The 15,238-nt window shown below is 39.0% G+C and overlaps 1 protein-coding gene and 1 long non-coding RNA gene across 4 annotated transcripts in view; one reads left to right on the forward strand and one right to left on the reverse strand.

Moving 5' to 3' along the window:
• The window catches only part of HSPA4L (heat shock protein family A (Hsp70) member 4 like), a 51,553-nt gene extending 42,077 nt beyond the window's left edge, over positions 1-9,476 (reverse strand). The window contains exons 1-2 of one of the 2 annotated variants that reach the window (XM_059168894.1): positions 9,085-9,476; positions 7,698-7,895 (exon numbers count right to left, since the gene is read on the reverse strand). In XM_059168894.1, the coding sequence (XP_059024877.1) occupies positions 7,698-7,895; positions 9,085-9,338 (452 nt within the window). In that variant the 5' untranslated portion in view covers positions 9,339-9,476. Of the gene's footprint in view, positions 1-7,697; positions 7,896-8,518; positions 8,622-9,084 lie in introns of those variants that run through there. The other variant, XM_059168896.1, reaches the window with a different exon arrangement.
• LOC131828034 (uncharacterized) overlaps positions 1-15,238 on the forward strand; it is a 192,828-nt gene that overhangs the window by 90,252 nt on the left and 87,338 nt on the right. For both annotated transcript variants that reach the window (XR_009352198.1, XR_009352199.1), the window contains exon 3: positions 424-504. This is a non-coding gene — a long non-coding RNA (uncharacterized LOC131828034). The remainder of the gene's footprint in view (positions 1-423; positions 505-15,238) is intronic.

Genomic DNA, 15,238 nt, shown 5'->3' on the forward strand with positions numbered 1-15,238 from the left:
GTTTAAATCTCTAATTTCCAATCTGATATTGCCACCACAGTGGTAATCCCAGATTCTCAGAAAATGCCACAAACTTCTAAACAAACAAAATTTCTAAATGTCCTATGTCACTTTTGGTAGACGAGGGGCATAAAAATCAAATGGCAAGTGTTAATTTAAGAAAGTTGTATTTTGCGGCATCTGGGTGGCTCAGTGAAGCATCCAACTCTTGATTCTGGCTCAGGTCATAATCTCAGGGTTGTGAGATCAAGCACCACTTGGGCTCCACCCTCAGTGGAGAATCTCAAGCAGATTCTCCCCCTCTACCTCTGACCACCCCCACAAGCATGCTATCTCAAATAAATCTTTAAAAAACAAAACAAAACAAAACTGTATTTGTATTTTCCCTTAAAACTTAAGATTAATTTTCTTTCTCTCTTATAGAGCCTATTTTTATAAAGCCAAGCATGATCAGGCTGGAGAAAACACATACTGCCAGAAGACTATAGATTTCTCACCTAAGAGGTCAGTACTCTTTAAATTTGTTCACTTTGTCAGTCTCCACGAAGGATTCAAAGTCTCTTGACTGTACCACTTTCATTTTAAAAATAACCCTATTTTAAAAATTGTCAGCTTTCCCTTGCCAGTTTCCATAAAATCAAAATTACTATTTATAGTCTTATGTTATCAAGTACATATTAAGAAAACAATAGCAGGATGAATAATGATATGAAAGGGCAATCAATTGATTTAAGTCAGGCGGTCATCTCCTGAGATTCCAGAAGCACTCCCCCCATTCCTCACCCCCAGAGTGTCAACCAAAAATGTACCTTCAGATATTGTCAAATGCGCCCTAAGGCGCAAAATTTCCACCTGAGACCACTGCCTTATAGCATCATTTTCCAAATACTGTTCTATGGAATATAATTCCTTGGAGATTCAAGTAAGTTGGGAAAAACATTCTTTCCTGGGAGCGTTTCAATGTCTATAAACAAATAAGTGGATTTGAGAAGCTCTGCAGTAAAGAAAACATATGGTTATTTTTCAAGGTTAACTATCTCGAAAAAAAATTGCCCCAGAAGAAGTGGGGGAGGAATGTTCTCCAAAAGACTTCTGATTGCCATTTGCTTTCGAGCTTGCCACTTAGAAAAATAAGACAATTTTTTTTTTAAAGATTTTTTCTTTATTTATCTGACAGAGATCACAAGTAGGCAGAGAGGCAGGCAGAGAGAGAGGAGGAAGCAGACTCCCCGCTGAGCAGAGAGCCCGATGTGGGGCTCGATCCCAGGACCCTGGGATCACGACCCAAGCCAAAGGCAGAGGCTTAATCCACTGAGCCACCCAGGTGCCCCGACAATTTTTTTTTTTTTTTTAGAGATCTGAGAGAGGGAGAGTGTGTGCAAGCATGGATGCACGCACGGAGGGGTGGGGCAGAGAGGGAATCCTCAAACAGACTCCCAGCTGAGAGTGGAGTTGACTGGGGCAGGGGTGTTCTATCCCAGGACCCTGAGGTCATGACCTCAGCCAAAATCAGGAGTTGGCCACTTAACCTACTGAGCCACCCAGGTGTTCCCAAAAGTAAGACTTCTTTTAGGCATACATGATTTAGTAATAACAAAAACTTTCCGGTATTTCAGTATGGACAATGGATAAAACTTTTTAACATATAAAAAATAAAAATTTCTTTTATGAGTTTCTAAATGCTTTTAATAAATGTGCCTAATTCATAAACAAACTGGTTCATAACTTGAAGCTATTAACAGAAATCACACACAGCTGAACTCTGAACAATGAGGGAGTTAGGGGTGTTGAATCCCTACACAGAAGAAAATCCATGTATAATCTTTAACCCACACACAACTACTAATAGTCTACTGCTGACCAGAAGCCTTAATGATAACAGTTAACACATGTTTTGTGTTGTATTATACACTGTGTTCTTATATTAAGCTAGAGAAAAAGAAACATTAAGAAAATTATAAGAGAAAATATATTCACAGTAATGTTCTATATTTATGAAAACAAAACAAAAAGTCCACCTATAAACAGACCTCCATAGTTCAAACCCATATTGTTCAAGGGTCAACTATAATTACATAGACATATTTTAAAAGCTTATTAGTTACATTAAATTAGATGTATTTAACTATTAGATACATTATTTTAAAAGCTGATTATCTTAAAATTCCACAGGTCAAATTCCAATAGCAATGCACCATAATTTTAAAGTTCCTTTGATTATGATTGACTAGACAAGGGGTTTGCAAATTACCATTTGCCACCTATTTTTGTAAATAAAGCTTTATTGGAACACAGCTATGCTGATTAATTTGTATTGTAGTGACTATATACGAAAGACTACCATAGCATGCTAAATACCTTAAACTCACAATAGTATGTAATTTGTACTTACAGTTCCTTGCCTTCTAGAAACTTTTCAGAATTCCTCATCCACAAATTCAAGGCAATAAAGATTTTGTTTCATCATAGAAAATATTCACACTAAAAGATTTTATAATCCTAGTTTTGGCCTTCCTAATGTGTGAGCCATCTGTCTTTCCATTCTACTTAGCACAATTAAAAAAACAAACAACAAAAAAACCAAAGATATTTTTGTTTTTGTCGATGGCAAAATAATAATTTGAAACATTCACTAATAGTGCACTTATCAATGGATGTACAGCCATTTATTTATTTATTTTAAAAGATTTTATTTATTTGACAGAGATCACAAGCAGGCAGAGAGGCAGGCAGAGAGAGAGAGGAAGGGAAGCAGGCTCCCCGAGGAGCAGAGAGCCCGATGCGGGGCTCCATCCCAGGACCCTGGGATCATGACCTGAGCCGAAGGCAGCGGCTTTAACCCACTGAGCCACCCAGGCACCCCGTACAGCCATTTAAATAAACAAGGTAAATTAGGTCAGAATGGCTAAAATCAACAAATCAACCAAGAGGTGCTGGCAAGGATGTGGAAAGGGGGAACCTTCCTGCACTGCTGGTAGGAATGCAAACTGATGCAGCCATTGTGGAAAACAGTAGAGAGGTTCCGCTAAAAGTTAAAAATAGAACTACCCTATGATCCAGCAATTGCACTACAGGTATTTACCCAAAGAAGCTAGAATATTATGCTAAATTACTCATATGTGTAATTTAAGAAACAAAACAAACCAGCATAGGCTAAAAAAGACAGAGGCACACCAAGAAACAGATTCTGAATTACAGAGAACTGATGGTTACCAGAGGTGAGGTGGGTGGGGGGATGGGTGAAACAGGTGATGGGGATTAAGGAATGCACTTGTGATGAGCTCTGAGTGCTTTATGAAAGTGCTGAATCACTAAATTGTACACCTGAAATTAATATTACTGTGTTAACTGAAATTTTAAAACTTAAAAATTTTTAAATGAAGTAAATTAGAACTATACACACGAGTTTGAGATGTTCAAAATGTATTTTGAGAAAAAGTTGCAAAATACATACCATGTAATTCTACTTTCGTTAAAAAACACATAGAAAAACATACCAGTTATATACACATACACTTGTATAAAACCAAAAGCATACATACTTAAGTTTATTAGGTGGCTGGGAAGAGCTGGAGATTTACTTTCTCAGATGTATTTAAAATATTTTAAATCAAAGTTAACATAAGCTCAAAGTAAGATATACAAAGCCAATTCATATGATATAAAGAATATTTAAATAAAACGTTAAAGCCTCCCCTCCCCCTCAACCTCCCCAACTGCTATCACCAAGAAAAGTTCTCCTCCTACCCAAATATAGCTACTATTAACTTCTGGAGTTTGGCATTTCCTATGTATAAAAATGTTTATTTTTAATAACCCAAAGTAAGTGATTTCTACCTGTATGCACTGAAGAGGACAGCTCAAAGTAAGGTAAAAACAGTATATTCCCATATTTCCAAATTATTCATATACTGGTAAAGAAACAGGGAAAAATGAGACAGAAAACCAGAGAACTGAAAATTCAGTCTGATCATACAGAATTTTGAAAAATACACCTAACAAAAATGTCTTGAAATACTTTCATGTTAAAAAACTCCATTTTCCTTATTGTAAAATATGTTCATAAAAATTCAAAACCTTACACATTATGTGGTGAAAGCACGTCCTCCTAATGCTACCCACAAGAAATATGCAGTTTGTAGTTTACAATCTTCCACACTGCTTTCCTCCATATACTTATAATAACCTATTTTGTGTTGCTATGCATTTTAATGAATTTGTTAAACAAAATAAGATTTTTTACATGTTCTTAAAATAACTTAAAAGCATTTTAAAACAGTTCTTAGAAACTACTCAAAAACAGGTGAATTTATTGATACTAGAGCAAAGATGCTTCTCAGCCAGATACTTTGTTCCTTTGTTATGTCCCCATTAACCTAATATGGATATACCGTCCTTATACCAATGGATAATGGAAGGACTTTGGGGTTCTGGGGGTAAAAGAGGCCTGAAACTGAATCAGTTTCATTGCTTACAAGTTCTTGGCCAAAACAGTTAAGTTTGCTTTAGGCTTATGAAAAAAGCTAGTATTACCAAACTCACAGAATTGATATAATACATACGACAATAGAGGCACAACATTTGTCACATACCCATCACTATTATCAACAAAAGTTTTGTTTTAGCTGATCACATGCTTTAGTCTAATATTGAATGAAGGTTCTTGGCTACAGTTTTCTTTTCCCATGAAACTAATCACTTTGATATAATTAAGTCTGGGATAGAAATTCCAATCCCCCACATCTATGCTTAATTGAACAATACAAACATCCCAAAATGTGCATATTCAGCTATTCTACTTCTAAGAATTAATTTGAAGAATTATAAGGGTCAAAAATTCAGTCACAAAGATAGTTATTGCAGTATGGCTTATAAAAAAATATAAACAACTTCACTATCCAAAAAGGGATGGAATTAAAGAAAGGATTATACAAAAACACTGAAACTAATGGTACAGAAGTATGTATTACATTAAAGTTACCAAACAGGATATAAGTACAAAAAGTATAATCCATCCTTGAAACACAGAAAAAACCACCTGGAAGTTTTATTTCTGGGCGGAGGAATTAAATTTTTCCTTTAATCCTTTAATGTGTCTACCTCTCTACAATGAACATGTACTATTTGTGAAACAATTGCTTTAAATAAGAAAATGTTCTGAAATTAATTTTCCTCTTCAACTTATGCATGTTAATTTCCTTCCCCCTCTTCAATTTAAGCATGGGAGAAGAGCAGCTGGTCCAGGCCCTCCAACTTTACACAAGGCCAAAACTTAAGGAATTATCTTTTCCATTAAACTGTCCTTGGTTTATTCACCAGACATTCCCATGTATAATCAAGTATGTTAAAGAATGAAAAAAATGTTAAAAAGCATAAATGCCAAAACGAACTAAATGGAACATTTCCTTCCTCTTTCCACAAGGTCCTTTTGTAATGTATTTGAAAACACCTATGTCTTATTACCTTGGTGTCAGTGAGTGGAACAGGGGAAAAAAGTTTTTGAAACCTAGTTTATATCATTAAATACTGTGATGTATTAGAAAATTTACAGGCTCTCTAATAGTTATGCTTTTTGCAAGATACATATTCAATAAACAAAGGACCAGGGACCTGGAAAAGATATTTTTTCACTCAATAATTTTAAGTTCCACAGAGTAAATATAGTGTAAGAATAGACTACAGTGAAGTATTAGTTTAGTAACAATAAAAGATCCTGAGGTAATAGTACACAGCCATGAAAAGAGGGGCAAGTTGCTAACACAGCTAAGAATACTTCCGCCTTAGTCATTTTCTAGTTTGGACTAGGTTCACTAAATCTAGGTATTAGTGGCTCTTACACACAGATCAGAAATATATTAGATCTCAGCCGTGTAGAATTAGCCAATGTGTCTAAGAAACATGAAAATGAGCAGCCTAATTTTTAAAGAATTAAGTCTGGCCTGATTCTTTAAAAAGTCAATGGACTCGCTACTAAGACTTCTGAGCCGGAAATGCAGCATCTTACAGTTCTGGTTTGTGATCTTTTAGGATAAGAGTTTAACGATTAGAGGAATATCCATGCTACCCCTCACTTTTTCTCCATGGTCTTAAGTCCCTGAAGCCAGAGACTGCCCCCATTAACCTCTACTCTGCTGAAAGAGGACAATGGAATTTACTGCTTCTTTTCTGGCAGCCTCTATCTGTTGTGGCTTAAAACAAGATCTTCAGACATAAAGTCATGAAACAGTTCACAATTTCTGCTTGAGCCTCTCATTGTGGATAAAGGCTGGAAAAAGACATAAAAGGAAACAAAAGTTGTAACAGTAGTATGAGGATTGACTGATCTATGCTCATACCTGAGAATTTAAACATGTAAAATTTCAACAGAATATAACGTATATATCTAGAAAAAAGTGGTATAAAACCTTCCAGAATATTCTTTGAAAGAAACCAAAGGCACAGACTGCTTCAAGTCAGCTACTCTTCAACATCTTGACATATTTTTAAATTATTTTTATTCATACAATCATAGTAATTTTATCATTTAAAGGCTTAGCTTAACACGGATCTTAAAATTAGTCTCATATTTATATATTTTGGGTCACCTTAAAGCATCAAATCAAGATGTTTAGTTACTTTTCCACAGAAAGAAAGACATGAACAGTTGGTTTCTTCACAAAATTACCAGTAACAGGAACTGACAATAAAAGGCTAATTTTTCATAGACCTGTCTTAATTACTCTAATTATTCTTTGCCAACAACATTCATAAACCAGAGAAACAATGGAACGTGTAGAAACATGTTTCCGTGGCATAACGCCACTCCTAAGTCTTTCATTAAGTGTTCATAAACGAATCACTCTACGATCCTGTTTATACAGGACACCCGCCTCTGATTCTTCTATAATTCACTCTGTAGAAATTCGCTTTTGATAGGTTCTGGCTGCACCGCTTTTCATTCATGGACATACATTACCAATACAATTCAGGAGGCCAACAACTCCCATCCCCGATTCCCTATTAATGCATCATCAATATACGCCACTGGAAACCAGTCCAATTCCCACGAATTTTCAAGGACACGGGGTAAAACCCCGAACACCTCAACAACTTAGCAAAAAAAAAAAAAGGGGGGGGGCTTTCTGGGCCAGATGAACCTGCAACTCATCTTCTGATGTGTGCAGCCTAAGCTTTCCTTTTCTTACTTTTCTGAAAAGCCGTCAGGCAGAGAGATGGGGAAAGGAGGAAGGGCGGAATGAAGAATTCTTTGCTCAGCTAATGGGAGATCCGCGCCCGAGGCCGGTAATGCCCAGCAAGCCCCGCTAGAGGTAACCAGACATCTTTTCATAGATTTGTTCAGGATATCGAGGAGGTTCTGCACCACGCCACCCCACCCCCCCGCCCCGGAAAACTAAAGCAGGCCCGCTGAGGAACAGAGGCAGGGTGGGGACGTGGGCGTGAGAGGGTACAGAAAGGAGATGCGCCAACTATTAGAGCGAAGTCCCTTGTCCTTTAAGGAAAAGCAGCTTTGCAGGGCGACGAAGTCCGACTCCCACCTGGGCCCGCCAACCAGCGGTCTCCAGGGACTGCAGTTGATGGACTGCACCTGTCATCACAAGGTTCGGCGCGCAGCAGAAGCAGCCAGCAGGCGGGACCCACGCAGGGTCGGGAGGAAACGTTTGTTAGGGTCGGGGTTACGATCAAGCCAAGGCACTTACGGGGTACACCTGTCGCTGTACTCATTGGCGATGGTCTCGATGCCGCCACTCCTTGCTACAGCGATGTAGCAGTTGAGAAAGCCGAGGTCAATGCCAACCACAGACATCCCGCCGCCGAATCGTCGGGGAGCTGGTGCTGAAGCCTCCCGTGTGGGAACCGCGTCCTTTTCTGAGCTGTTGCTCCAAGAATTGGGACTCCTACGAGAAGCAGAGGAGAAATGACCCCAAGTCGCTACGCATTAAATCTAGGGCAGCGCGTCCGGGACCAGAGGAGGAGATAGAGGCCTCCCGCGCCGCAGGCTCCGCCGCCTCGGTCTCTCTCCACTGCGGTTCGACCGCCTCCAACCGGCAGTTACAGAGGTCTGCGCCTGCGCGCTCGGCCGCCGGGGAGGTGCGCGAGCGGCCGCTCTGCACCCGAGGCTGCTCCTCGCCTCCACTTCGGCCGCTTCCGTCAGTACTCGGGCAACGGCTGCCCGAGATGCCGAGGGTTCGAGAAAGATCTGGAAAATGGAGGCGGCCGAGCCGGCCTAGGGTGGGAGGGAGAAGGCGGAGCGGGGAGGATCAGGGAGGAGAGGACGGAAGGCAAAGGGAGTTTGCTCGCCATCGCGCGGCAGCTGGGAGAGCTGCGACTGGGTTAGGTGAGAGGCAGCCGGCCGAGCCGCGCGTTGCCAGCGTGTTTTGGGTTGTTTGTGGCAACCAGAGGCACGCCTTTTACAGCAGCTGGGTACTGCCTAGGCGTGCTCGAAGTGGGACGCGCAGGCCAGTAGGCCTGCACCGCCTCTCTTTCCCGACGAAGTGCCACCCGCAGCCAGGGAACCCACCGGCCGGCCTCGCCGCCCCGAGGGGCCCATGTGCTGGCAGCCGGAGCGCTCGCAGTCTGGCCGCGCGGTCCTGCCGCCCGCCCGCCGCGCCCAGCTCTGTGAGGTGGCGCCCATTGTGCCGCATGGCGGCAGCCTCGCCTCTTCTGCAGGGGCGCCGCTGCTCGCGGGGAAAGGAGGCCTTTTCATTTCATTTCCCGCAGTGTCTTGTGTGAAAGCCAGCCGAACAAAGTTGAGGGGCGTGTTTTTCCTTATCAGGGCCTGAAATGGCAAAAACCACACTTCTACCAGGAAACAAGAGCACACTAACAATTCGACCTTCCTGTAACTTCCTTTAAACCATTATAAAGATGCAGTCTCCACTAACCCTTAACCTCTGAAGACCAGTTTCACAGAAAGCTGACCTTAAAATAAGTCTGACACTGTGATACCAGGCAAGACAGTGCATTGCCTCCGGACTCCGCCTTTTGGTCGGTAGAAAAGGAGCCTAGTGTCGTCCCGCTGTCTGCCTTCATTTGACCTGCATCATTATCTAGCCGAAATTTAATCACATTATAGTTTACACTTACAAAGTTTGGCTGTCTTGTTTCTCCTCGTTCACTTTTTCGTGGGTTTCCTGTTCCTTCTCACCCAATTCTTTATGTGTTCCGTGTTTCCTATTTGTTTCCGTCTTGACATTGATTTTTTTACTACTCTCATCATTCCTACTTGTTCTCTTCTTTAGAAAACTTAGACTTTTTACTACTATCAATGCGGTAACAGCAGCAGCAGCAAGTGTGGCTACAGCTCCTGCAGCTGTTGCTATGAGTAACATGAAATCCATTTTCAGGGGTAATACTAAGGAGACTGGAATGTATGGTATTGTTTTGACTCCAGTCTTTCTATGTTAAAGAATGCCATCTCTCTCCCGTGTCCGGAGCACATAAGAAGAGGGGAAGCTCCTGACTGACGCTCGCCAGTCCTCTTGGATGTGCCTAGACTGGGTGGGGGGCCTCCCAGCAGGCAGTGCGTGAGCAGAGCAGGGATTGGGTACTGCCGCCCGCAACAGAACCCTGGGCCCCCAGTCCTACTGGGCATCTCATGGCCTCTCGCTTTCCTCCCCAGATGCCTCTTCAGCTAGCATCCTTTTGAACCCGCCACCATCTAGATTTTTTCCAGAATTATCTTGAAACTCTCCTACGACCATTTATTTATCCATGCTTTCTGTCTGTAGAATTTGAGGGCATGATGATGATTCATCTGTTAAAGAACACTTAAAACATTCGAGTAAAAAGAAACAGTTGAGGGGGGCGCCTGGGTGGCTCAGTGGGTTGGGCCGCTGCCTTCGGCTCAGGTCATGATCCCAGGGTCCTGGGATCGAGCCCCGCATCGGGCACTCTGCTCAGCGGGGAGCCTGCTTCCTCCTCTCTCTCTGCCTGCCTCTCTGCCTGCTTGTCATCTCTCTCTGTCAAATAAATAAATAAATAATCTTAAAAAAAAAAAAGAAAAAGAAAAAAAAACAGTTGAGGTCAGGAGCAAGGGGATATCACCACATTCTTTACATAACTGGGGAGGAAATCACAGAATCTAGTGGCTAAAAGCATGACAAGCTTTGGGGTCACATAGACCTGGATTGTAGTCCCAGGCTCACTTAACAGCAGTAGGACCTTTGCCAAATTACCTAATTCACCAAGTCCTAGGTTCAAAATCTGTTAAAATGATGACAAATATACCTACCATGCTCTTTTTATGATTAAATAATGTAACAGTAGTGCCTTGCTGGCACTGAAAATGCAAAAAAAAAAAATTAAATAAATAAAATTAAAAAATGGAAGTTATGCCTGTTGCTAGAATATAGGAATTATACTGATTTATTTACACTGTTCCATGTATACAGCAGCCATGCTGTATTCTCATAAATTGCAGCATTTGTAGAGTTTCTTTTATTTCCTGTGTATAGAAACACCGGAAACAACTATTTTTTCTTCATTTTTAATCCTTCTACTTCTTGTTTTTTTTCTTATGTTGCCTAAACTCTCTAATGTTGAATATGAGCAGTAATGATGAGCATCTTTGTCTTGTGACTAATGTTAAGTACTTGTACTTATGATGAAAGAAATTAAAATTATCCTCTTTTCCTAGTTTGCTAAGTTTTTCTCATATGTCGACATTGAAACAACAAATATTATTTATCGGGGCGCCTGGGTGGCTCAGTGGATTAAAACCTCTGCCTTTGGCTCAGGTCATGATCCCAATGTCCTGGGATTGAGCCCCGCATCGGGCTCTCTGCTCAGCAGGGAGCCTGCTTCCTCCTTCTCTCTCTCTGCCTGCCTCTCAGCCTACTTGTAATCTCTGCCTGTCAAATAAATAAATAAAATCTTTAAAAATATACTAATATATAAAAAATATATAAAAATATATAATATAAATATAAAATATAATATATAATATATATTTATATATAATATATATAAATATAATAAATATAAAATAGAAAAATACATAAAAATATAAAAATATATATAAATATACTATATTATATATATATAAATATAATATAAATATAAAAATATACTAATATATTATATATAACATATATATAATATATATACTAATATATATACTAATATAAGTAATTTAAAAATTACTTATCTATTGGTATGACATTTTTCTTCTCCCTTAATTGTTAATGTGGTGAATATTAATAGATATTTCTAATATTCTTGTGTTCCTGTGACAAACCAGTTAGACCATGACATTTAGATTATTTTTAGATATATTGGATTTGGGTTATGACTATTTTATTTAGAATGTTTACATTTATAAGTAAGATTAAATTTTCCTTTCATTACTCATCTTGTGGATATCTGGATTATACTAGCCTCACAGAACTTGAGAGGTTTCCTCTCTTTTTTCTTTTCTCTGGCAAAGTTTTGGTAAAATAAGGCTGTAAATATCTTGACCTGGAATTTAGGAGATTTATGACCACCGGTTAAGTTTCTTTAGTGGTTATAGTCTATGTTTTCTATTATTTCTTGAATCAATATTTATATTTTTATTGACAATTTACCATTTCATCTAAGTTTTCACATTTGTTGGCATAAAGTTGATTATTCACTTGTGAGTTTTGAAATTTTCTTCTGTAGTTATATATCCACTTTTTCATTCTTGATATTGTTCATTTGAATCTTTTCTTTTGGTTCTTTTTTCTGCTCTTTCATCTTTCATCTGTTCTTTATTATCTCCTTCTATATTTTTTATGTTTACTTTGTTTTTTTCCTGATCTCATGAGTTTAACACTTGTAGCATTAGTTTTCAGTCCTTCTTGTTTTCTAATAGGTATATTTGTAGCCATAAATTTCCTTCTAGATACCACTTTGGCTGAATCTCTATCTGAATTTTCGAACAACTGAGAAGAGTAGGCAATGGAGATAAAAAAATCAATATTACTATTGATAAAACTGGTATTACAGAAATGCATGTGTCTTATAGGCTTATAAACACTGTACCCCAGAATTAAGCAGACTTACCTAGTTATAGTAAAACACATAGCTCCACACTGAGGCCTGTCCCTGAAAAAAATCCAAGAAAGAATGGATCAGAATGTGTAGGCTCTCAAGAGAAGTGAGAATGAGGCTTAATTATTCCCAAACTCATCAAGTTAAGTCACTTTCCCCACCAAAAAGTGTTTTAGCCAGTGCTTATTTAGGTTTGCCAATTTGTTCTTTGCTTACCGCATCCCATTCCTTCCTTCTGGGTTTTTAATTTTGGTAATTTTAAAAAAAGATATTATTCATTTACTTGAGGGAGAAAGAGAGAGCGATAGAGAGAAAGAACACAGGGAGAGGGATAAGCAGGCTCCCCATGGAGCAGGGTGCCCAATGTGGGATGAAATCCAGGGATCCCGGGATCATACCCCAAACAGAAGGCAGACCCCCAACAAGCTGAGCCATCCAGGTACCCCTCAGTAATTATTTAAATAAAGTCCTCTAAGTGGTGAACTGGTTTGTTGTTCTCTGAAAAGAAAAAATTTCTTTATCCTAATTTTTGAATAATACTTTAGCCATGTGTAGAATTCTTGATAGTTAGTTACTTTCCCAAAAGAGTTAATAAAACCAAAAGACAACTGACAGAACAGGAGAAGATATTTGCAAACGACATATCAGATAAAGGGATAGTGTCCAAAATCTATAAAGAACTTAGCAAATGCAACACCCAAAGAACAAATAATTCATTCAAGAAATGGGCAGAGGATATGAGCAGACATTTCTGCAAAGAATACATCCAGATGGCCAACAGACACATGAAAAAGTGCTCCACAACACTTGGCATCAGGGAAATACAAATAAAAACCCAAATGAGATACCAGCTCACACCAGTCACAATGGCTAAAATTAACAAGTCAGGAAATGACAGATGCTGGCGAGGATGCAGAGAAAGGGGAACCCTTTCTTGGTGGGAGTGCGAGCTGGTGCAACCACTCTGGAAGACAGCATGGAGGTTCCTCAAAGAGTTGAAAATAGAGCTACCCTATGACCCAGCAATTCCACTACTGGGTATTTACCCTAAAGATATGAATGTAGTGATCCGAAGGGGTATGTGCACCCCAATGTTTATAGCAGCAATGTCCACAATAGCAAAACTATGGAAAGAACCTAGATGTCCATCAACAGATGAATGGATAAAGAAGATGTGGTATATATATACAATAAAATACTATGCAGTCATCAAAAAAATGAAATCCTGCCATTTGCGATGGCATGGATGGAACTAGAGGGTATTATGCTTAGCGAAATAAGTCAATCAGAGAAAGATAATTATCATATGATCTCCCTGATATGAGGAAGTTGAGAGGCAAGTGGGGGGTTTGGAAGGTAGGAAAAGAATAAATGAAACAAGATGGGATCAGGAGGGAGACAAACTATAAGACACTTAATCTCACAAAACAAAGTTAGTGTTGCTGTGGGGGGTAGGGGGTAGTGGGGGTAGGGAAAGGGTGGTGGTGTTATGGACATTGGGGAAGGTATGTGCTATGGTGAGTGCTGTGAAGTGTGTAAACCTGGTGATTACAGACCTATACCCCTGGCACTAATAGTACATTATATGTGAATAAAAAAATAAAAAAATAATTTAAAAAATTAGTTACCTTCCCTTATCTTTGGGCTTCCATTTCTATTGAGACTAAATATTGTTCCTTTGAAAGTCATGAGTTTGTCTTTCTTTTTTCTTTGATATTTTGTAGCTTAATTATGTTGTGTCTAGGTGTGGATTTCTAAAAATTTATTCTGAAATTTTTGTTAACCTGAGGATGAATTGTTTTTGGTTTTTGGTTTTGGGGAGGGTTGGTACTGCAGAAGTCTCAGTACCTTTGAGTTATTTGCTTTGATTATTACTTCTCATCCCTTCTTTTCAGTTTCTTTTGGATCTCCTGTTAAAATATATAGGTCTCTTTATTCTAACCTCTATGATTCTTAGCCTCTTTTTGTTATCTATTTTTAATTTCAAGCACTTTGTGATTTTTAGATGTTTGTTTTCAAACTTGTCTGTTCTTTATACTGTACTGTCTTATTTCTCCTCCTTTAAAAAATCTATTGTTTTAAGTGTTCTAATTTTATAGTCTCTCTTATCACCTTTTTAGTTCTTGAGGGCTAATTCTGATTGTCTTATCTACCAATTCTGCCACAATGTACTTTCTTTCTTCCTCATAAGATTTAAATATTTGACCAAAAATTCATCTTCACTAAGGCAACTTTTACTGTAGGGTTTTTGTGTACCCTGGGTCATAGAAGTGTCCCAGAGATGTTTTGTATTTGTCAGAACCAGGAGACTTACTGGTCCTAGATCAGTCTTAATTTCTCAGTTTGGAGTTCATATACCATGCATATTGTGCTTATGTGTATATACGATTGGCTTTTGAACATCATGGATCTGAACTGCACAGGTCCACTTTTATCTGGATTTTTTTTTTTATTAACTACAGTACAGTACTATAAGTGAATTTTCTGTTCCTTATGATTTTCTCAGTACTTTTTTTTCTCTAGCTTTATTGTAAGATTACAGCATATAATATGAAAAGTGTGTTATCAGTAATGATTCTAGTCAACAGCAGGCTATTAAGTTTTTGGGAAATCAAAAATTATACTTGGATTTTTAACTATGCAGGGTCTTGGCCCCACTAGCTCTCATGTTTGTTCAAGGGTCAACTCTACTGTGTCCTGGCAGAAGTCTAGTTGTTTTGATTTCTCATAGATGACTTTTTCCCTATTCACTGCTTTGAGATGGTTGTCAGTCCATTTGTCTACTGTGGTTTGGTGCCCATTTTTCTAGTTTTTCTTCTTAAAATAAAAATAGGAGTCTCGGGGCACCTGGGTGGCTCAGTGGGTTAAAGACTCTGCCTTCGGCTCAGGTCATGATCTTAGGGTCCTGGGATCGAGCCCCGCATCAGGCTCTCTGCTCAGGAGGGAGCCTGCTTCCCTTCCTCTCTCTCTGCCTGCCTCTCTGCCTACTTGTGATCTCTGTCAAATAATAAAAATCTTAAAAAAAAAAAATAGGAGTCTCTCACTCATATGTGGAATTTAAGAAACAAAACAGATGAACATAGGGGGGATAAACAAGAAGTAAACCGTAAAAAAGGCTCCTTAAAATGGAGAAAAAACAGGATTGCTGGAGGGGAGGTGGGAAGAGGGATGGGTTAAATAAGTGATGGGTATTAAGGAGGGCACTTGTGATAAGTACTGGCTGTTA

The sequence above is a fragment of the Mustela lutreola genome, chromosome 1, assembly GCF_030435805.1.
Source record: "Mustela lutreola isolate mMusLut2 chromosome 1, mMusLut2.pri, whole genome shotgun sequence".
NCBI classification, from domain to species: Eukaryota; Metazoa; Chordata; class Mammalia; order Carnivora; family Mustelidae; genus Mustela; species Mustela lutreola.